This window comes from Gopherus evgoodei, chromosome 3 (genome assembly GCF_007399415.2).
Source record: "Gopherus evgoodei ecotype Sinaloan lineage chromosome 3, rGopEvg1_v1.p, whole genome shotgun sequence".
NCBI lineage: Eukaryota > Metazoa > Chordata > Testudines > Testudinidae > Gopherus > Gopherus evgoodei.
The window spans coordinates 59,897,226-59,920,832 of NC_044324.1; the positions used below are offsets into that span (position 1 = coordinate 59,897,226).

Sequence of the window (23,607 nt, forward strand, 5' to 3'; positions counted from 1 at the left end):
TAGTTACGGAACAGGTAACTGTCCTTTGCTAAGGAGTGTTGGTAGAATAAAATATGAAATGTTCAAAATTTGGCATGCCTTCTGAAAAAGCTGGTATACAAGAATCAGCAGACAGAGAAAATATTTTATTTTTTTGTCATGTACAATCAGTAATTTTTTTTCTGGAAGCTTCTCATTCTGTTTTTTCTTAATGCTTCAGAGCGACTTTCCTCTGCTGTCTCCTACTCTTGTGTCTCTATTTTGTCATCTCTTTTTCTAGTCAGTTGCTTCCCCTTTTCTGTTGATTGTATATTTACTTGAAGACCAAGCACTATTAAAATTTACTTTAAAAAACACAATTTGTAAACACTTCACACTACCTTTTTTCCTTTTTTAAACAGGAAATTTGTGTAGTTCGCTTCACCCCGGTAACTGAAGAGGATCAGATTTCCTATGCTTTGCTGTTTGCGTACTTCAGCAGCAGGAAGCGTTATGGTGTAGCTGCCAATAACATGAAGCAAGTGAAGGATTTGTATCTTATCCCTTTAGGTGCCTCAGACAAAATTCCACATCATCTTGTACCTTTTGATGGACCTGGTAAGTACAATACAGAGCTTGGAAATTTACATATAGTGGCACCTCCCCCATGAATGAAATATGAAATGTACCTGAAAATTAAAGTTTAACTTTTTAAGTTATAACAGTGTTTTTGAGCAAACTGCGTATTGTGCATCTTATTCGAATAAAACATTACTGATCATCCTGGTGTTATGAGAATGCTCTGTAACAGATTGGAAACCAGTTTCCAACCCATAAAATTATTTGGATTAATGTGTTTAAATATTTAATCTGAAAAAAAGGCTTGTGATTAATGTTTAACCCACACTGCCATGTGGCAGGGGATAGAGGGAAAGGTGAGAGAAAGTCTGATATTTATTTAGTACAGCTCAGTGAATAGAGTGGTGCAAGTGACTTCTGGAAGAGGTTTATTCACATTCACTCTGATTTATTTTCGTGGATGCTGTCATGTAGTTAAACCCTATATTGAGTCAAAAAAACCCTTTTTAGTTAAACCAGGGCTAGTTTCTTGTTTAGACAAAGGCTTTAGGTGAGGGAAGGGCAGCTTGAAGAAGTGAACCCATAATGTGTAGGCATTGTGAAGTCATGTATGTGGTTCCTTGGTCCTGCTTGGGGCCAACAGTAGTGTGAGTCTGGGGCAGCTTTTATAGATACTGAGGGTTCTGGATTGTGGGGAGGAAAACTCACCTATATGTGCAGCTTTGGTGCCCAAGTCCGCTGCAGTGGTGGTCTGTTAAGTCTTGTTGAAAGTCTCTGGGTAAGGATAAAATGGGTAAAAAAACAAGGGTGATGTCATGGTAGAACAAGAGGTGGATGAGGCTTTAAAAAAAAAATATTGTAACAAAATCATCCAAAGCACAGGACTTGGTGGTGATGCGGGACTTCAGCTACCCAGACATCTGTTGGAAAAGTAACACAGCAGGGCACAGATTATCCAATAAATTCTTGGAATATATTGGAGACAATTTTTTATTTCAGAAGGTGGAGAAAGCTCCTAGGTGAGAGGCTGTTCTAGATTTGATTTTGACAAATAGAGAGGAACTGGTGGACAATTTGAAAGTGGAAGGCAGCTTGGGTGAAAGTGATCATGAAATGATAGAATTCATGATTCTAAGAGGAAAAACAGTGCATTAAAGACAATGGATTTCAAGAACGCAGTCCTCAGCAAACTCAGGTAGTTCGTAGGTAGGATCCCATGGGAAGGAGGTCTAAGGGGAAAAACAGTTCAAGAGAGTTGACAGTTGTTCAAAGAGACATTTTTAAGGGCACAAGAGCAAACTATCCCATTGCATACGAAAGATAGGATGTATGGCAAGAGACCACCGTGGCTTAACCAGGATATCTTCAGTGATCTGAAACTCAATAAGAGACCTACAAAAAGTGGAAACTAGGCTAAATTCTAATGGATGAATATAAACAAACAACACAAGCATGTAGGGACAAAATTAGAGAGACCAAGGCACAAAATAAAATTAAACTAGCTAGAGACATAAAAGGTAACGAGAAAACATTAGAAGCAAGAGGAAAACAGAGGACAGGGTAGGCCCATTACTTGATGTGGGGGGGAAACAATAACAGAAAATGTGGAAATGGCAGAAGTGCTAAATGACTTTTTTGTTTGTTTTCACCAAAAAGGTTAGTAGCGATTGGACATCTAATATAGTGAACGCCAATGAAAATAAGGTAGGATCTGAGGCTAAAATAGGGAAAGAACAAGTTAAAAATTACTTAGATACATGTCTTCAAGTTGGTAGGGCCTGATGAAATACATCTTAGAATACTCAAGGAGCTGACTGAGGCGATACTTGAGCCATTAGTGATTATCTTCGAAAACTAATGGAAGACGGGATAGATTCCAGAGGACTGTAAAAGGGCAACTATAGTGCCAATCTGTAAAGAGAGAAATGAGGACAGCCTGGGAAATTACAGATTAGTCAGCTTAACTTCAGTACCCGGAAAGGTAATGGAGCAAATAATTAACCATTTTGCAAACATCTGGAAGATAATAAGGTGATAGATAACAATCAGCATAGATTTGTCAAGAACAAATTGTGTCATACCAACCTAGTAGCTTTCTTTGACAAGGTAACAAGCCTTGTGGATAGGGGGAAAGCAGTAGATGTGGTCTATCTTGACTTTAGTAAGGCTTTTGATAGTATCTCACATGCTCTTCTCATAAACAAACTAGGGAAATACAACCTAGATGGAACTACTACAAGGTGGGTGCGTAACTGGTTGGAAAAGTGTTCTAGAGAATAATCATCAGTGATTCACAGTCCAACTGGAAGGGCATATTGAGTGGGGTCCTGCAGGAATCAGTCCTGGGTTTGGTTCTGTTTAATAGCTTCATCAATTACTTAGATAACAGCAGAGAGAAGACACTTATAAAGTTTGTGGATGGTACTGAGCTAGAAAAGGTTGCAAGTGCTTTGGAGGATAGGATTCAAATTCAAACTGATCTGGACAAACTGGAGAAATGGTCTGAAGTAAATAGGATGAAATTTAGTAAGGACAAATGCAAAGTACTCCACTTAGATGGGAACAATCAGTTGTGCGCACACAAAATGGGAAATGACTGCATAGGAAGGAGTACTGTAGAAAGTGATCTAGGGGTCATAGTGGATCACAAGCTAATTGAGAGTCAACAGTGTAGTACTGTTGCAAGAAATTCTGTAAACATAATTCTGGGAAGTATTAGCAGGAGTGTTGTAAGCATGATGTGATAAATAATTCTTCTGCTCTACTCTGTGCTGATAAGGCCTCACCTGGGAGTATTATGTTCTGAGCACCACATTTTAGGAAAGATGTGGACACATTGGAGAAAATCCAGAGGAAAGCAGCAAAAATGATTAAAGCTCTAGAAAACATGACCCATGAGGAAAGATTGAAAAAAAAAATGGGGTTGTTTAGTCTGGAGAAGAGAAGACTGAGTGGAGACATAACAGTTTTCAAGTACATAAAAGATTTTTACAAGGAGGAGGGAGAAATATTTTTTCTCTTTAACCTCTGAGGATAGGACAAGAAGCAATGGGTTTAAATTACAAGGGAGGTTTAGGTTGGACATTAGGAGAAACTTCCTAACTATCAAGGTAGTTTAGCACTGGAATAAATTGCCTAGGGAATCACTGTCATTGGAGCTTTTTAGGAGCAGGTTAGACAAAATACCTGTCGGGGTTGTCTAGATAATACTTAGTCCTGCCATGAGTGCAGGGCACTGAACTAAAAGACCTCTCGAGGTCCATTCTAGTCCTACGATTCTATGATTCTCTGTTCCCATTTTGGGAAATGATTGTGGGTGTAGAATGTTCAGTAGAACAGCTGGCACTCTTCCCTTTAACGTCTATTTGTTTCAGTTCTTTATTCTGGCAGTTAATATTGTGAATCCCTACACATACAAAAATCTGAATAAACCTCAGTTGAATCATTATTATTTTAAGTGAAACTTATGAGAAATTATATGCTAAAAAATCACAGTTGTCATCTGTAACTAATATTCATGTATACAAGTGCTAAGCTGTATACTTAGATTTTGCATTCCAAGTCAGGCATTTGAAATTTTTACTTTTTTACATAGCAGCAAGGCTTAGCCAACCTAAAAATATATACTTATATTCTTTATGGTAAGACTTGTTTGTGTAGAGCTGGTTTTTTTAGGCTGAACAACTTTGACATTGACCCTTTGAAAATAATGTATTTGTTATGCTATTTTTATATTCAGTTTTCTTCTTAATGAAAACATGGATGCTCCAACCAGACCTACTTTTGCTTGGCCATTTTGATTATGCTGGAGCCCCGGAAAGGGGAGTTTGTGCCACCAAAGGGTTTCCCTGGGCTAAATTTATTTAAATATGAGGGCAAGAGATTGACAGTGTTTGTGTTTTGATTGTGAAATAGCCATTACCTATATTTAAGCCAGTCCTTCTGGATATCAAGATTACTTATGCTCATTTTAGGTATATTTAAAAATATCCCAAATTAAACCTTTTGCTATGTTTTAATATGATGCATTGTTCTGCAGAGTTGATGGTAAGCTTGCATTATCATTGCCCATGTGGTTGACTCAGATCGCTAAACGGAGACCTCCATTTTTAAGGGAACCTAAGCTATCCCAAACAAACTACCTGATGGGCAGAATTTGCCTCTTATGAAGCAATGGCATGAAAATGAAGTGCACTGCTTGAGCAGCTGTCTGGTTGCCTTATGCCTTTGAAACACACAGTACCTTTAGATACGGGAGAGAGCTTACTGGGAAGCAGTCCTTGCTATATCGTTGAAGAAGTGTAACTAATTTTTCACATAGAACAGCTCTCCTGGGTGAGGGGGGCTGATGGGACCCAAAGAATACTATAGACATATGATAGGATATTCTTTTATTAAAATGATTCTCCAAATAAATGTATTTCATTTATTAATTGCTTTTATGATTTTACATAGGGATTGAAATACATCGACCAAATCTGTTGCTGGGTTTGATAATTCGCCAAAAAATGAAGAGACAGATTAGTGCTAGCACTAGCCTTGTGGATGAAATCCCTGAAAATGCCCCGAGTAACTTGCCGCCAGAAAAAAAAAGCAAACTGAGCAAACCTGAAGTCTCTAGTACTGAAGTAGTAGTAGAAGAAGAGGAGGAAGAAAATGATTTTTTTAATTCCTTCACAACTGTGTTACATAAGCAGAGAAATAAGCCTCAACAATCTAATACAGAAGAAATGCCAGCAGTTATTGAACCTGTAGTAGAAAGCATCAAACATGAGCCACCAAAGCCGCTGAGATTTCTTCCTGGAGTTCTCGTTGGATGGGAAAATCAGTCTTCTACTCTTGAACTAGCAAATAAACCACTGCCTGTAGATGATATTCTTCAAAGTCTTTTGGGTACTACCGGACAGATATATGAACACCATCAGTCAGTGGTGGACCAGTGTGCTAGTCAAGAAATACCTTTATTTGCTGAACAGACAAGCTTAGAAGAAGAAAAAATGAATGTTGCTGAAGAAACTGCTGATGAAGTTATAGAAACTAAGACTAAACTAGATGATTCACAAGAATCCACTGATGTTACAGTAACAATGGACACACCAGTTGCAGAGACCTCATGTTCTGCGGGAACTGTAGGAACTCTGATAAGTTTAAGTCTTAAGGGAAAACCACCAGATGTTTCTACAGAAGCATTTTTAGCAAACTTATCTGTTCAGTCACAGAGCAAGGAAACTGAGGAGTGTAAAGAAAATGATCCAAAGTGGCAGCTGTATGACACAGAGAATGTTTTGCCAGAAAGCAAAAGGACCACAAATTCTAGTTTCTCTTCTTCCTCATCAAATGCAGGTAAAGGAAGTGGTGATAACAGTGTTAATATAGGTTCTTCTGAAAGTATGATTGCTAATACTTCCAAATCTCCACAGTTTATTAATCTTAAAAGGGACCCAAGACAAGCAGCTGGACGAAGCCAACAGATTAATGCTTCAGAAAATAAGGAGGGGGACACTAACAGAAATGAAGAAAGACAAAATATACAGTCAGACATCTCTGGAAGTGAGCAAATGGAGATAGAGAATAAACAGTCAGGAGAAAAGGGCTTAAACGTGTTTCAAAGTGGTAGTCAGACATCTGAGATGCAGTGTACCTCTGCTCCAACTAAAACAGATAATGTATGTGCTTCACAAACGGAAGAGACAAAACACTTACAGGAAGATACACCGATGAAAAATATTGAAACAGTGCACTCATTTAGAAGAGGAACAGCAACAACCTCATCTCATTTTGAAAAAGAAAATTCTTCTCATTCTGAATTCACTTCCAAAGTCCCCAGCCCAGTTATGAGTGGAAACTTCCCACCAGTTAGACCTCAGCAGCATAATTTTCAGCATCTTAAATCTAATCTACCAGGATTTCAGTTTCAAACACTTTCACCTCCTAACTTCCCCCCCCAAAACAGCCCCATGTTTGGATTTCCTCCTCATCTACCACCTCCACTTCTTCCTCCTCCAGGTTTTAGTTTCGCTCAGAATCCTATGATGCCATGGCCACCTGTTGTTCATTTGTCAGGTCAGCCACCACATTATGTTGGACCCATTGTGCAAGGGCCATTGCTGGCTCATAAACAATCAAGATTTCCAGGGCCAGAAAACTTTTATCAGAGTAAAGACAATAAGAGACCAGAAAGACGTCATAGTGACCCTTGGGGCAGACAAGAACAACATTTAGAGAGAGGGTTCAGTAGGGGAAAAAGTGATCAGCATAGACAAAGGTTTTATAGTGAATCCCACCACCTAAAGAAAGACAGACATGAAAAAGAGTGGAACAGTGAAAAATACTGGGACCAGGATTCTGAAAGGAATAGACGGAAAGACAGAAACCAGGAAAAAGAGAGAGAGAAAAAAAGCAGAGAGGAAGGACATAGAGACAAAGAGAGGTTACGACTGTCACACAGTGATAGGGGATCTGATGGAAAATCCTCCAGGGAGAGTAGAAATCCAGAAAAAAAGATAGATAAACCTAAAAGTGAAGAACATTCTCATGAAAAGGATAAAGAGAGGGAGAAAAGTAGGGAGAGACATAGAGAACGAGAAAGTGAAAAGAACAGAGACAGACATCACAAAGACAGGGACCACAATGACAGAGCTAAAAGCAAAAGGTAAAAAGAGCAGGCAGTCTTTCAAAATCCTATTTAAATAATTGTTAGTTGTGTCCTAAAGTTTTGTAAAAATGCCTGCTAGGATTGTGCCATCTTTTTTTATTCATTTTTGGTGTTTTGCAAAAACAAGTCTGTGTTTTGGTACAAAGCTGTGTACCAATACTCATCTTCTTTTACATTATACCAACTATCCCTAGAAATAGGAGTTTAATATTTTTCAGAATTTTACATTGCTGTATATTCAAAATTTTAAAGATTTCTTTTATTAATATGCAATAAAGGCTTAGAAATTTCTTAGTTGATGAAGTTGGCTTTAGTCAAGTATGCATTATAGTTGCTGCCTTTGGTAATTTGTGCTCTCTTCTGTTTTAAGATGCTCCAGTAAATTTAAAAATGAATTTCAAATAACAGCCTTGTTTTTAAATTGCACTGTTTTTGAGGACTGTAGCAGAGTCTTAGTAACCCTTATACATTACAACACAAAATACAACATATGTTGAGTGGTGTGAAGTTTTTTTAATGATTCAGTAATACAATAAAAGAATTGAGCAGTATCTCCAGTAGTTATCAAGTATTTCTCAAGCATCTGAAGCAGTCTGTGACCAGAAATTAGAAGGCTGAGCTGTCCAAATGTTATTGCTTTAAACTGCACTTGTTTTAATAAGAACATTTTTTAAACTATATTCTTTAAACTATGATTTGTTACTAGTCAGTTAATTTTCCCATAATTTTTCATGCTTCAAAAACTTGAATACCTAAGCTTGTACATTATCTTGTGTTTTGCTATCCTTTTTACTGTAAAATGTAAATATTTTAAGGGATATTTTGATTCTGAAAATGATAAAACTTTCTCACATACTTTGTGTGTTTGATTTCATAGGTTTGAAGCAGTAGACTAAACCAATATAACAAACAAGATGTAAAATGACTCTTGTAGCTTTGTTTTACACTTCATAACTAGTGATTTTTTTTGACCATGTCAGGGCTTTTAATATACAGAGCAGTTCAGATTTTATGGTGACGGGCATCCACTGATACTTTTTTTTAAAACCAAAATATTACTCTCTCTCATACTTCCTGAAAAAAAAAAATCCAGTATATTGCTCATTTTGTTGAATCTGCTTTTGAAAAACAAAATACTCTACCATTACATTATTCTGTCTATCACACTATTTTGCAGAATTTGGTCTAATTATTTTTACTTAAGAATATTGTGTATAAAGAAGTTTGAATACATCGCCTTACCTATGAACATAGCTTTTTGCACTTTGGTGTAGAATGAACCTCTTCTTTCCAATAACAGATATGTGATTAAAAGACAATAATTGTTAACTTTTTTAATTGGTCATATTTAAAAGTAGCTTATTTGCAGACATTGCACATAGCTTTACAGACAAATTAAATAAGGTTAAAATTAAAAATGTTTTATACCAAATAAAGGTGGTGGTAGCTTTTATTGTATAATTATTCCTAGGCCAATAGTCTGAAGATTCACAAAATAATTTCTCAACTACATTAGGAACTGAAAGCCATAGTTAGAACCTTAATTTAAAGATCCTACATGGCCTATGGTCTACAGGACTCAAACCATTCTGTTCAAAATTGGTTCAATAACTGAAGTGGTGGTTGGGCTGTTAATTCCATGGGTGGTAATGAATTGCAAGCATTGTGATGATGCTTAGCATTTCAGCAAATTTGGGTTCTCTCAGCAAAGATATCTATGTTTAAATATCCTTTTCCTTTGGGGGTCTATATGCATAATACCATTCCTTTACCTACTTCAAAAATGAATATAATGTGCTTATTAGATTCATATTCTGATTTAAAGTGGTGACGTTGTTTATGAGATTGCGATTTACATAATTTCAATATCTGTACTAGATGTCTATTCTATAGACTTTCTTTTAATCTGCCTATTAGTAGTCTTCTTCCCAATCTGCTGGTACTAACAAGCCACCTCATATTCTGTTTGTATCATAAAAATAATTCAGTACCAGTGAAACTGAACTGCTACTCTTAAAAAAAAAAATAAAAAAAAAAAAAGCATACCTAATTATGTTAGGATCGTTTGCTTGAAAAGGTAATTTGTGGACATGATAGTTTGGCCCATGGTGCATCACATTGTCAAAAACTTGCTAAGTGGATATAGTGTAACAGTGGTGTCCAACGTGTAGCTCTCAATTGTGGCTTTCAAAGACGCCTGTGTTAAGAACACAGTTGATGACAACTGGGAAATCTGTTCCCAGAGTCCTGCCCTTCAGTTACTAAACTGAAGTGTTTGAATAGATCTCATCACTATAGAGCCGTACTATAGAGTGCTGCCTCCCCAGTTTGCCTCCCATATTCTCCCCTGTAGCCATGGGAGTTCCTCGGGTGTGAGCTGGGGGTGTAGTGAGCAGCTGTTAACTGTTCCCCTGCTGCATCACATGGTAGGAGAAGGGGAAAGAGTAACTGGTTACTCCATTGTCTGGCTAGCTGCTAGGCGGTGAGAAGAGAGCAGGATAGATGGCTCCCTTCCCCTCCCACCAAGAGGTAGCCTGGGAAAGGGAGGAAAAAGGAATAGCTGAGAACCAATAACCTTCCTAATATACCTGTTACTCCTCCCTGCTTCTTGGCACCAGTTATCCTAGCAGACTACTTTAACTTGCTAAATGGCAACAGTTCATTGGGGGGTAGCTGGAAGGCAGTATTCTTCAGCTACTCTTCTATTTCTGATATATCTACTGGGAAGAGCGAGGCATAGGAACCTCTGTGCTCATTGAGGACAATCTTACACTGGAGAAATCTCCAACAAAGGACGTGTGAGCAGTTTCTGCTTCCTTTGCATTGTCTGAACAGCATAAAGATATGGACCAAGCAAGTGTCTGTCCCACAGTATTGACTGTTGTCCCTTAATATTTAAGAAATAGTTTGATGAACTAGGAGAGAGATTGCTGCTTTATATGTATCCTGAAATGGGCCTGGAATTTTGATGTTTCACTGGGTACTTCAGATAGATTTAAATTATTTATATTATCTCCTTAGAAGGCATCCAGCCTTTTACTTACTTGATTCTTGCTGAGTAGCTGGTTTTGTATCTTGAAATAAATCCATGTAATTTCTCTTCTCTGCAGTTGAGTACACTGTGTATATATGTATGTGTGTATATATAGTTAATTCCTAATATGAGAAGAGAGCTTGATCTTGAGCTGTAATAACAGGGAAGAAGGTAGAAATCCACCACTTTTGTTTTGATGTAAACATTTTATTTATACAGTAAATTAATAGCAGTTGATTGAAGTGAAAAATTTAAATAGCATTGGAGGCCATATTATAACTAAGCACATTAAATATACCACAAGTATCTTTGTTTTATTTCTTGTTTGTTAAAGTACTGATCATTAAAGTAATGATAACTAGGCATTTGCAAAATAAACTAAACTTGTTTACTTTCCATAAAAGGGTTTTATCTGTGGTTGAGGTTTTAAGCTGACTCGAGGATTGAACATCAGTGGGAGATCTGTGGCTATATCCCCTAGACATCTTGGAAAATCTCAATCTACACTGAAGGAAAACTCCAGTGTTTTCCTATGAAACACTGTATGTGCATGAGGTTATTCCACAAATGCTGACTTTTTCATGCTTTACAAGCAATTTGTAAGAGAAACTAAGACTTGGATAAACTTTTTAGTATTAAAATAAATGAGAAAAGTATTGGATTCTGGATGATAGTAGTAGATAGATTTGTGTGTGTAAATAAAACTCAGGTAAATGTAGTTAATTTTCTGTATACTATTGCCAGTTAATTTCCAGGAATTCCAGGTAAAACTAGGCAACCTGTACTCCATCACCCTCCCTGAGAACTGGTTTCTGATGTCTGCCTTTCTATTTCTTTACTAATACAGTGTACTTGAGAATGCTGGGCTAAAGAAGCTGGAAAGGATGCCATTAATTTAAACATTTCTCAGGGCATTTATTCCTGTAAATTATCACTTTCAGAGTACAAAACTGTCTCAGGCAAAATAAATCTATAAAATCAAAGTTTCCTGTTTTCAAAACAGTATCTAGAAATGAGATTAGTATCATAAGTGAATTTGACCATTTTTCATCCGTGGTATTCATCCAACTATATAAAAAGTTTGGTAGTTTGTAGTAGCAAGCAAGTAGTTACAGTGTGTGCATAATACTACTAAGCATGTTACTAAAAAGGAGTCTCATTCTAATATTACTAGCCAATAGGGTGGAGTATAAACCTACTCATCTGTTCATTTGGGGGGGTTTTAACCCTAATTTTTTTCAGTTAATCCCTATCTCCATCATAAACATTGTAGCCTTCTGCCTTAATTAATTGGATTGTTTTAGAATCTTGAAAGAGTACAACATCTTTAATTTTACCAACTAGCTGCTGACTAAAAAGCCCTGAAGTGACTGTGTTTACTTTTCTGCCAAGTTCAAACCCACCAAAATAGCAAATGCCTCCATAGTTTAGAGCAATGTATTTTCTTTGTGGATCAATATCTTCAAAGAGAACCAGATATTCATCAAGGTACACTTTAACAGAAGTCTGCTTTTGAGCTATGGTGACAAAATGCCATCTCTTGCAACAAAGGGAATGTTTACTGTGAATTAAAGGGACAGAGATTTTCTCTCCAAGATTAACCACAACTTTTAAGGTCCCATTAGTAAGACCAACTGCAAGGAAATCATTGTCTTCATTTTCAGCTTTTCCCATCCATAAAATTAAGCCTTCACTCTGACTGGTAGTAAAATTTAGAGATACACTAGTAAATCTGAGGTCTCTCTGTCCATAATGAGGATCCATGTATTTGATGTATGAATTACCTGCAAATTTTGCAGTAGAAAATGAGATTTCATTGTCACAGTATCTACCCGACCATCCTAGTGTACATGCACAACTGTATGAAAATAAAATGGGATCAGGAATACAAAGAGCCTGGTGCAGACAACCATTATGTGAACAGTAAACAGATTGTTCACACGTGTTCCCTGTCCAGGGTTGAGGACAAAAGCAAGAAAAGCCTGAGTTTTGAACTTGACATTTACCATTATTTTTGCACACTGTGTACCCGCAAACAGTTCCATCACAGTCACCTACATTGGAACCATCTTTAGGGTCTGCCTCGGTGAGTTTTAGTTCTCTATGGTTTATAATAATTTCTCGTATACACCCACTGAAACCTATAGGTTCATTCTCTATTGCCATTGAATTGACAAGATTTAAGGATGACACTCCTCCGACATAGAAATCTGTGTTTATGTCGAGGGCAGTCATTCCAGCACTGGCTTTCCGGGTAATGTTGATGCCATCCAGATCCAGGTAACCTTCATTACCTATTCTTCCTGCTTTAAGGAAATGCCATGTACTTCCATTTGTACATACGTTTTGAAGAGACTGTAAGATGACTATCTTGTCGCCAAGGCTGTAGCGTAGTTGTACAAATCCATTTACTAAGGATATACATAGAAAGTCACCTGTGGGAATAAATTAACTTGATGTCAGATTTTACTTTGAGATGGTTAAGGTAGCAACTCATATAGTTAGTGTCCTGACACTTCATTTTAATACCCTCTTTTCAGTTGCTTGTAACTTTACCAGACTCAAACTATTCAAGCTGAAGTTTTCCATGTTGGGTGTGTGCCTTAGTCAGCATTTTAAAAAAATACATGTATTTCAGCTATTTCTGAGAAAGATTAGGGAAAACGTATTTTTTGTCCTGTGTTAAAGTCTTACAACTGCTTGAGAAGCTCTGTTGCCACACTCTGGAGCAGCAATTTGAAATTTGGCAAGGCGGAAGGGGGGATTGGAAAAAGATTGCCCTCTTATCCACAATACATGTTGTGCAGTCCCTGAAAAACTGTCCAAGTTAGAAGTCCCAGAAAAATTTGAATTTAAAAGTGTTCAGCAGAGGCTTGCTAGAATTTAGTAGCTAAATTCCCTGAAGATTCTGTCTTCACTGACTGAACGTGCCTTAGCCCTTCCTGTCTGCAACCAGGTTGTGCATGTACTATCCGCGGCACACCTGAACATGCCTCATCCAAGGGGTTCAAGTCCCTTACAGTTGCTTCTCCCTGGGATGCTGTGGCACCAGGCATAGGAACTGAGGAGGGAGACATGCTCCCCCATGTTTCTGCTACATCCAGGCAGCATGGAGGAGGAGGAAAAGAAACAGCCTGAGTCGAAAGCAGAGGGGTGAAGAACAGGTGTAGAGGAGGGTGAAGACATGGAGAACAGCAGTTGTGTTAGCAGCAGGAGCCAGGACTGGGAGGACAGAGGCAGAAGACAGGAGTGGGGCATAGTTGCTAAGGTAAGGAGCTGGAGATGGGGACGGGGGAATAGAAGTAGGAAGGGGAGAACATGGGCGGGAACTCAGGTGGGGGACAAGAGAAGAAACAGCAGCACTGCTTATTCTGTTTGTGGGATGAGGCAGGAAAATAGTATGTGGTCATGAAATTAAGGACTATCATGCATGCCATGAGGGCAGGGGACTGGACTCGATGACCTCTCGAGGTCCCTTCTAGTCCTAGAGTCTTTGAGTCTATGCACACAATGGGGGGCAAATTAAGGCTGGAAAGGTAACCTTAACACTTGCATTTCCTAACATTTGAGTGCTTGACTTTGCAACTGAATTTTCTTTTAATGTAGTTTTTCTTGTCTGTAATAGATATAAATGACAGTGCTATCAAACAGGCGCTTTCCCCCTCCATAATCTTATCAGTAAAACTGACATTAAAATGTAAGAAAACTAAATATGGTATTTTTTATTGTGATTCATCATGCTTAAAAGTGAACTCACCTGCCAGTGGTGAGTTCATTAGGATTAAATTCATGAATGACAAATTTCTCAGGGAAACTCAGTCTGACTCTTTGTTTATTTTGAGTAGATTACATGCATCCCAGAACTACTGTATTGACTTTAATGGAGTTACAATGGGGCTGAATTTGGTTTTATAAGTCTTCAGCAAATGAGGCAGAGTTTCATCATCTCAGTCATGGAACAGTTCATATAGCTGGGAGTGTGCAGGACATGTCATACAAGTGCAGTTTGAGAGAGAGGTGAATTACTTTACTTACCATGTGCAAGAATAGAATGATCTATTTAAATCTAATGGTTCATTGTATGTTGATTGATACCGGTCTCACTAAATCTTTCCCATAAACACATGTCATTTTAAATCAAATGTGAGAATATGGCTTTATAGTTCGATATTTTTTATTTACTTGACCTGTTACCTTGCATAACTTGTACTATGAAAATACCCTCTAATCTTTGGGTTGAAGTAAGTGGAATACACATTTTGAAAAGGCTTGCATGAAAATTGCACAATAATATAGGAAACAAAAGTACAAAATCAGGATGTGCATCCATTTTACATCTGCTGTTTCCACAGTAAGTCTGGCATAATATATTGCAGCTCAGCATGCATGACAATTCTGGCTGTCTGGGCTGCTCTCTCTGCAGTTCAGGGAGATGGATCCATGTTTTGTGCCGTATAGTTTGGCCATGCCCCTTCTGGTCTGGCTTGCTGCCAGATTATCTGCCTCCACTGCAGCAAACAGTGGTGGTTTATTTTGCCACCACCTTTACTCCTTTCTGTTTTTCTGTCTAGTGTTTTGGGCAGTGGGGACTAGTATTCTTCCTCCTCTACTGATCAGTTAACTCCTCGGGGGTTAACTGATCAGTAGAGCCTCCACTGCAGTATCTCCCTGCCAGCTCCTCTGCCCCTTAAAGGCCTAGCGGAGTGATCAGAAAAGCACCAAGTGGTTTTCTATATATAAGGCAGCTTTCCTAGGCTCAGCAGATGATGAGTTGTATCCAGCCATCTGTCCATAACTCTTAAATCCCAGAACTACAAGTCAGACAGGAGGGTGTGGTACCTGACCTACTGAAGCAGCTGCCACACCAGCAGGGGAAAAATGGACCAGGCACGCCAGTGCAGAGCTGAGTAAGGCTCCAGAAGCAAGGAGGACCCTGAGCATTTGAGTTGATGGATAAGTCCCAGGGGATCCCTTCAAAACTGAGCCCTCCTTCCCCCAGTTTTAAAGTGGGTCCTGAACGCACTGGGGAAAGAAACGGGGCTTCTAATCAATCTCCCTCCTTCTCAAGGTGACTAGGAGGGCGCTGATTATTGAGTTCTCTCCTCCCAGGGGGAATGGGACCCAGTGTGGAAGGATTCAGAGACAGACCTCTCAAGAGGACTACAGGCCTTAAAGAAGATAAGTCGTATAAGACTTCATGAAAGCTATGCTCCCAAAGCCTGCAAAAAGGGTTAAATAAAAAAAGTCTAAATATTGAAAGAAAAAGCAGAAAAACTCCAGGAGCTGCGTTCTCTTCCCTCATCCACTGAGGAGGGTGAGTTGTCTGGCTCTGAAACTTGAGAAGGTTCCTGAGAATGAGTCTCAGTGTAAATTTCTCCCCTCAAAATCCTCTCATGAGGCTGCAGTTACCCCTTTATTCCTTATTTGATGAAGTGATTAGGGATGAATGGAACAAGTCTGACAAGGGAAAGCACATTAACAAGAGTGTCCTCAGGCTTTGTGACATGCAAGAACCAAAGGGCTCTATTGCTGAGTTACCGAAGATGGATGCTGCTGCGGCATCCCTCACCAGGGTTATGGTTATTCCCTCAGAAGGATACCCTGTGGGTAGAAAGATGCAGGCCACTCTCAAGAAAGGGCTTCAAAGCCTCCTCAGCCACTTTCCAAGCATCCCTGGCTGTTATCTGGATATGGGAATGATAGTGTTCCTTCAGATGAAAGTTCTCTGGGTTCCCTTCCATCTTTTTCATTTTACAGCAGTTCATGGGGGGATATTAGAGCCACTTGCAATCTCAGAAGGCGCAAGTGGATGAAGAAAATGAAGTTTTGGAAGGAGACCCTGGCATCTAAGATGTCTTCTCTGTCATGGGGGTACTTCAGTAGATTTAGCAGATGCATATCTCCTTATCCCTATCAGACTGTGCCGCCACAGACTTCTGAGGTTCACGTACAGCAGGAGACCTTATTAGTAACCTAACATTCCCATTTGGCCTGCCTCTGGCCCCCCAGGGTATTTACTAAAATGCTGGTGGTGATAATAGCCAGACTTGAGTAGCAGGGAGCTCACCTTCAGTCCTTCCTGCACATCCCAATCAGAGCTCCATCACAGTCAGCACTGCATAGGGCCATGTCTTGAACATTGAATCTCCTTCAGATTCATGGTTTCTTCATTAGCGGGAAGAAAAGTTCTCTGGTTCCATTCAGGAATTTATTTTCTTGCTCCTGAGCTGCCTTCAACTTCTGGTACTGCTGATATCATGATTAGAGATTACTCCATGGACACAGTGACGCATCAGAAATCTTCAAGCATTCACACTAAAGGTGTGGGACCACTTCTTGGAACACATGAAAGATCCAGTACTGGTTCCGACACAGAACTCCTTACAAGGGCAGTCAGCCCATGAATATAACTACAAAGTCATGCTCATCTGCCTTCCAGATCCTTTAGTCCTTGCAGCTGACACCAGCTTGGAGGGCTGGAGAAGTTGCTTGGAGACCCAAACAGCTCAGGACCTCTGGAGTGAGGATGAAAAGGCTCTCAGCCTAAGCTGCTGAGAGCAGTCAAGCCAGCTCTACAAAAGTGCCAGCCCATCCAAGGGGAAACCATGTCCTGGTTCAATATGCCATTATGACAGTGGTCACAAATTTAAACAACCAAGGGACAATAAGGAGTCCGGCATTGTGTGTGGAAGCAACGGAGATAATAATGTGGGCAGAACAGTTCCTCCTCTTTCCCAGAGCAAGCCACATCATATGGAATCTGAATGAAAAGACAGGCTCAGCTGGTGCAGGGTCAACAACTCCATGTGGTGCCCAACTCTGGAGACTTTCAGTTTCATCTTTTAGTCTCCCTTCAACCAATTTGTTCGCAAATCATATAAATGCGAAGAGGCCAAAATACTTCACAAGGGAGGCATAGCACAGATCCATGGGGACAGATGCCTTATCACCCAGTTGGCCTCAGGGCCTACTTTACATGATTCCATTCTCTGTTACTTGGGAAAGGTGGTCCAGAAAAAAGAACAGGCAACAGTAATACTGATAACTTCCCATTTGCCAAGGAGACCTTGATTCTCAAACTTGATAGATCTAGCACCGGAGCCGCCACTCCATCATCCATGGAGACCAGACAGCCTCTCACAAAGTCCTCTTCATCCAGACCCCAAACAATTTTAACTAACAGCCTGACTATTGAGGGGGAGGCACTAAAAGGTCTCAGTCTGTCCTTCATAGTCATTAAGAGATTATTTTAATCTAGGAGAGTATCAACACTAAAAGGGTACTACTATGTGTGATCCTCATTCCACAAGTGGTACCAACAGCACAATGCAAATTCAGGAATGCCAACATAAGAACAGCTGTACCAGGTCAGACCAAAGGTCCATCTAGCACAGTATCTGTCTACCGACAGTGGCCAATGCCAGGTGCCCCAGAGGGAGTGAAGCTAACAGGCAATGATCAAGTGATCTCTCTCCTGCCATCCATCTCCGTCCTCTGATGAACAGAGGCTAGGGACACCATTCTTTACCCTTCCTGGCTAATAGCCATTTATGGACTTAGCCACCATGAATTTATCCAGTTCCCTTTTAAACATTGTTACAGTCCCAGCCTTCACAACCATTCTGCACTTTCTCCAAAAAGGCACAGACAGAGGCCTTCAGCCCAGTACCATTGCGCATCAGTTGTCTGCTCTTAGTAGTGTGCTATTCATAGGATCCTAAGGCTCCTTGGAAGGCAATCCACAGGTAGCATTCCTTGGGGCCGTCTGATTAGCCAGACTGGCAGTCAGGCAACTCTTTCCAAAATGGAACCTACTGCTAGTTTTTAGGGCTCTGACAAGCCATCATTTTGAGCCTCTGACTTTTGTGTCAGACTTTTATTTATCCATTGACTTGTTTCTTAACTGTCACGTGTGAATGTCAGAGCTGTGACAGCCTTATTTATTCAGGAACCTTAATTAATTGATTAGCCTTGTTAGAGTTGGTATGGCAACACCCATTTTTTCATGTTTTCTGTGTATATATAGATCTTCCTACTATATTTTCCATTGCGTGCATCTGATGAAGTGGGTTTTAGCCCACGAAAGCTTATACCCAAATAAATTTGTTAGTTTCTAAGGTGCCACAAGTACTTCTGTTCTTTTTGCTGATACAGACTAACACAGCTATCACTCTGAAACCTGAGACTTGTGGGAGACACTGCTGCAGAAGGAAAATTTCTGCTAATAATCTATTATTTTTAATACTTCTATTTGAGAAGAGTCCCTTCCTCTCAAAAGAGTTAAAAAATTTGAGGACATTTAATTTTAGTTGCTTGGCACAAAAGTAATAATTTTATAAAATAAATACATATGCTTGTACCTTGCAGCAGGCTTTTTGATTCTGCTTTATTCAAGTGGCTGCTCGGGACTTATTTAGGGTAAAACCCTCCAGCCCTGCACTGAACCTGTTTTCAGACTTTGCAGTCTTGTCAGAGAGAAGACACAGAAGCCCATCTCCAAATGGCTGTGCAGCCTCTCCTCTGTGACTACTGCAGCACCTCTGCAACTATGGTAACTACACCCCTTTTCACACTGGTGTTCAACAGCTAGATCTATGGTGTTATGCAGAAACAGGCCACAACCTCACCCAAGAGCCATCATCCATAATATTAGATCCTTATGGAGCACAGTTCAAGGAAGTTGGGGGACCCATCTCTTTCCCCACACTATCTGCACTGATTCGATTGCCTTTTGGGCCTTGTATACCCAAGGAGTGAAGGTGGTGAGGAGTGGTATTTAGCCTTAAAATAATTTGTTGCACTGCAAAGTTATTATTGATTAGCATGTAACATGGTTATCATTGCTGTAGTATAAGTGACGGGGCATTGAACGGCTTAAGATAATGTTCTCCTGCTGAATATGTGTAATTCAAATTAACAAAAAAAAATAATTTTGTGAGTGTATGGAGGGAGAGGATTGATGTCTCAGGAAGCAACTTAAGGGAGTGGGAATGATCACATTTCTAAAAATAAATCCTGATTGTAAATTAAAGCAGTTTCTTTAATACACTTTTTGCTGTGGCCATCATAGTAATTGCCCACAAGACTGATCTCAGCACCCAACATATGGGAGACAGGTGGGCTCTTCACCAGCTCAGAACATGATAGCACAGAGGGAAATATTAAGGGGGAAATGGAGAAAGGCTACTGGCTCAGCACTTGTGTGGATGCATCCAATATCCTGGAAATTAAAATGGAGAGAATAGCAGAACTGTGACCAGTGCAGCAGCTGTAAAGGGTCATGAAGAGCTTGCCCTGAAGCCTTAAGATCCCAGACTGACGAGCAAATTGTGCCTTCAGCTTTCTGTAGTACAGCTGTATAAAGCCTGATTGCTTTGGCTTTATGTGGGATTTGTAAATGTCACCACACGCATAAGGGTTTGAACACCATAAATATATTTTGATTACAATTTGGGCAAGACTTGGGTACATCATATTTCAGGCTGACAAGTACCGTAGTGATACTTAAACTTAGATAATTTAGTGTCTACTGTTAGATAACTATTTGTAATACTCATGGTACCCTGTAGTAACTAAAGAATACACATTACCATATCTATTGATGTGCGGGAAAAGTGCTTAAGTACTGGAGATTTTCTGGTCTGTATTTACTGGCCTTCAAAATTTTTAATTGTATTATGAAAAGTACAGGTAGAAGTTGATTTATTTGTTATACAGTGTGAACACCTAACTGCTGCTACAATAACACAATCTTGAAAATTAGCTTTCCTAAATCTTTTAAAACTGCATAAGCTCTAGTAAAAATTCAGCTGTGACTGACAAATTAATTTTTTTTTTTTTTACTTTAAACAATAGTATAATAATGGTGTGGGTGGTAGCTGGGATTGTCACATTGAACTACACTGAGCTAGAGGTAAGCCTATTCAGAAAGTTTGCAGGTCGCATATTTAGGTGAATATAAAAATTGTGTTTGACCTGCCACTAGCTTTCATTTGGCCATTTGTTCCTTTACTGGGGTTCAAGTATTTGGGGAATGGGGTGGGGACTGAAAGAAAGTGAAGCAAAGAGTGCATTCCAAGAGCTACCCTAGTTCGTGGGTCTTAAGCCTGCTAGGATTACTTCTAAGAGTGTCTGCACTGCAAGCTGGGGTGTGATTCCCAGCGCAAAGAGACATACTTGCACGAGCAGGGGGCCAGGCTAGCTGTCCCCAGGATGTTACTACGGTCTCAATGGCCATGTAGTTGAGGTGGCTAGCTTGTTTCTCATCCAGAGCTTCATTCCACTTCCACAGCTGCATTCTGTTTTTAGCTTGTTAACTTGAGAGCTAGCACAAGTATGACTATGTAAGGTTGGAATCACATCGCCCAACTCAAAGCGTACATACCTTAAGGCTGCAAAGGTAGGACTATCTCCACATGCCCACTCAATCTTTGCCCTCTGCTGACTACTACTCTGGTTATTGTAACATACATTCAGAGAAAATCAGATTAGGATAACAAAACTTTATTTCATGTTATCATGAGGCAATGACATTTATCCCTCCTGCCTTAGACTGGATTCAAACCAGTGGCCTACAAGAGACAAACTGTAAACTGGTATTTTTAACTATTGAATGAAGAGCCCATCTAGAGCAAAGTTAAATTTTAGAGTAGACTGTTGTGAAAATATAAATCAATCAGGGTGGGCAGTGGGCACTTATGGAAGGACTATTTATGGTTTCAGTGCACCCTAGACAAGCATATAGTGTGTTCTGTGTGTATACAAAAGCACACAGAGTTAATGCTCAGTTTCTAAAAATCCTTAAAGTAAAGTAAGAATATCCCACAGCTTGATTGTGAATAGCCCCCTGCCACATGGAGCTCTTCCCTCAGAGGGATTTGTGCAGGGGCGAGAAGGTTGGACCAATGGGGCAGTAAGGAAGGATGATATCTTCCTATCAGCTTTGCAATCTTCCCCTAGCATGACAGTTCAGCTCCTCACGCTGTATTAAATATCTACTGCCACGCATGGTGGAATGGGGAGGGGCAATGGGAGCTAGCATGCCTACATTGGAAATATTGTGTAGGTTGATCTATATTCTTGCCCTCTTAGTTCCACTATACATAGTGGGACCCAATGTTGCCTATAAACTGTATGTAGAGACAGAAGCAAGAGCGTTATCCAGAGGAGCTGAAGTGGCTGTCACAGGGCTTGGATTTTGTCTACAGAGGAAGTAGGAACTAGGGTGATTGGAGTAAGAGGGGGACCAACTACCCCTGCAGCTGGTGAGAGAGAAACAAACAGCCAGGCCCCCACCTTCCAGTTTGGAGCTGGCACTTCCTACTCTCCTCCAACTTGGTCCCAGTAAGAGCCTCTGCAGAGCACCCACCCTGCTATTCCTTAGTCCCTCCATTAAAACTGAGCTTCCACCATCTCTGGCTGCAGCCCACCATCTCCTGCAGTTCTGCATGTGAGCTGTCCCCTTCTCTCTGCTATTTCTGGAAGCAGTTCACCATTGCAGCTTGGAGTCAATACTTGACCATGCCCTCTCATGGAGCCTGCCAGAAAATCTGGCTTTGCAGCACCAGTCAGTGGCAGTTTGCTTTGCTTCCAACTGCTTTCTGGCCAACTTTGATTTTTTTAAAAGCCTTTCAGGCAGCAGCAAGTACTTCAAGCTCTACCCTCCTTTTCCCGTAAGTTGGCAGCATGTTGGTTTCAATGACCTGGATCTGCTGCTGCAATGCCTCCCCTGGGGGACTCTTCTATTCCCTCTCAGGTATAGCACAGCAGACCTGCAAATGCTAGACTAAATCACAGTAGTGCTCTACATATGAGGCAGCTTTTGCAGGCTCAGAAAAGGGTCATTTATCCACTGGCTTGAGGCCTGGGGTTCAAGGTCAGACCAGCATCTGAGGGCATCCTTTCTCTCATGTAGTCACCACACCTCCACTGCAGAAAGGTGTGAGCTAATAGCCTCATGGAGAGGGTCTGGGGGGATGCTCTTCAACCAAATCCCTAGGGGGCGAATTCTGCAGCAACCCACATCTGCAAGAAAAAGCCTCGTAAATCCCCTTTGCTTCCCACCACACTTACATAGTTTTTTAGCACCCTCAGGAAAGAAACAGGGCTCCTAAACGCCCCTTCTTCCCAAGATGAGTTAGGGATTCTTATGAAAAGACACCCACACAAAATGTAGGCATTAGATCCAGAGGAGGTTGCAGAGAAAGAGAGAGCCAAAGAGATTAAGGCTTTTGGTATAAAGGCCAAAAGAGACCCTGCTCTGGCCACAGCTATATTGGAACTTAGGGGAAAAGAGCCCAGAAATCTTGGAAACACACAAAGGGAAAGAAAATATTAAAAGGCTGAGCAATACTTGTCCATGTGCTCATTTTTTACCTTCTTTAGTGAGGGAGGCCAGCTTTCTGATTTGGGCTCAGAATATGGCAAACGGGAAAAACAGGAAAGAATTCTCCCTACTCCACTCCATTTCCACCCAGCTCCCCTCAAAATTTGTTTCTGGGTGCAGGAAAATAGCATCCACTGTTTAGATCCAGCTTGACAATGAGGTTTTAGATGAGAAGGCAAAGGGCAAAATCTCATCAGCTAAATCTCAGCCTAAACCAGCAATACTTCTTCACTTTTCCTTTGAATCAGAGATTAAAGGAAATGCCTTATAAGTAGCCATCCAATCAAATTGTAAAAGATGCAAGCACCAAAATAAATAAATAATTTAAAAAAACACCATTCTAAAATTACAGAGATACCAAAGGTAGATTCTGTGATGGCATCACTAGCAAAAGATATATTTGCTTCAGGAAGGGATTTTTTCCCCCTTCACAAGGACACAACAGACAGGAAGGTGGAAGACTCGGGAGGGATTTTAAGTCATCTTCAGCAATTCTCAGTTGTCTGGGACAGTACCTCCTTTGCCAGAACCATGATGTCCTGGCTGGCTAACATAAAGGACCTAGACAACAGAGCCCATCTTGATTACAGGTCCATCCTTAGGAAAATATCCCTGGCAAAGATGATTGTTGCAGAGACCTCAATGGACAAGACGAGCTTCTCAGATAGGGCCATGGCAACCATCTGAACAGCCAGGTGCCACATTTGGCCTAGGGTGACCAGATGTCCCGATTTTATAGGGACAGTCCTGACATTTGGGGCTTTTTAAAATATGGGATCCTATTACCCCACATCCCAATTTTTCACACTTGTTGTCTGGTCACCCTAATTTGGCCACATACCCCTGGACTGAAGACACCCACACCGAACCAATCCTGAGCACTTCTAAATTCATGAGTTCTGTCTTTAGAGAAAAACATATAGACAACACATCCAAACTGAAGTATTCCCTTCCATCTCCACCCAGTACCTCAAGAAAGGACTACAGGGATAACAG

At 40.2% G+C, this 23,607-nt stretch overlaps 2 protein-coding genes across 8 annotated transcripts in view; one reads left to right on the top strand and one right to left on the bottom strand.

Annotated features, from left to right (window-relative positions):
• The window catches only part of PHF3 (PHD finger protein 3), a 90,070-nt gene extending 81,545 nt beyond the window's left edge, over nucleotides 1-8,525 (top strand). For 6 of the 7 annotated variants that reach the window (XM_030555664.1, XM_030555666.1, XM_030555665.1 and 3 more), the window contains 2 exons: nucleotides 381-576; nucleotides 4,993-8,525. In XM_030555664.1, coding sequence (XP_030411524.1) covers nucleotides 381-576; nucleotides 4,993-7,193 — 2,397 coding nt within the window. In that variant the 3' untranslated portion in view covers nucleotides 7,194-8,525. The remainder of the gene's footprint in view (nucleotides 1-380; nucleotides 577-4,992) is intronic. The other variant, XM_030555668.1, reaches the window with a different exon arrangement.
• Nucleotides 8,526-9,318: 793 nt separating this feature from the next.
• EYS (eyes shut homolog) overlaps nucleotides 9,319-23,607 on the bottom strand; it is a 1,559,204-nt gene continuing 1,544,915 nt past the window's right edge. The window contains 1 exon segment of the mRNA XM_030558318.1: nucleotides 9,319-12,661. Coding sequence (XP_030414178.1) covers nucleotides 11,469-12,661 — 1,193 coding nt within the window. The 3' untranslated portion in view covers nucleotides 9,319-11,468.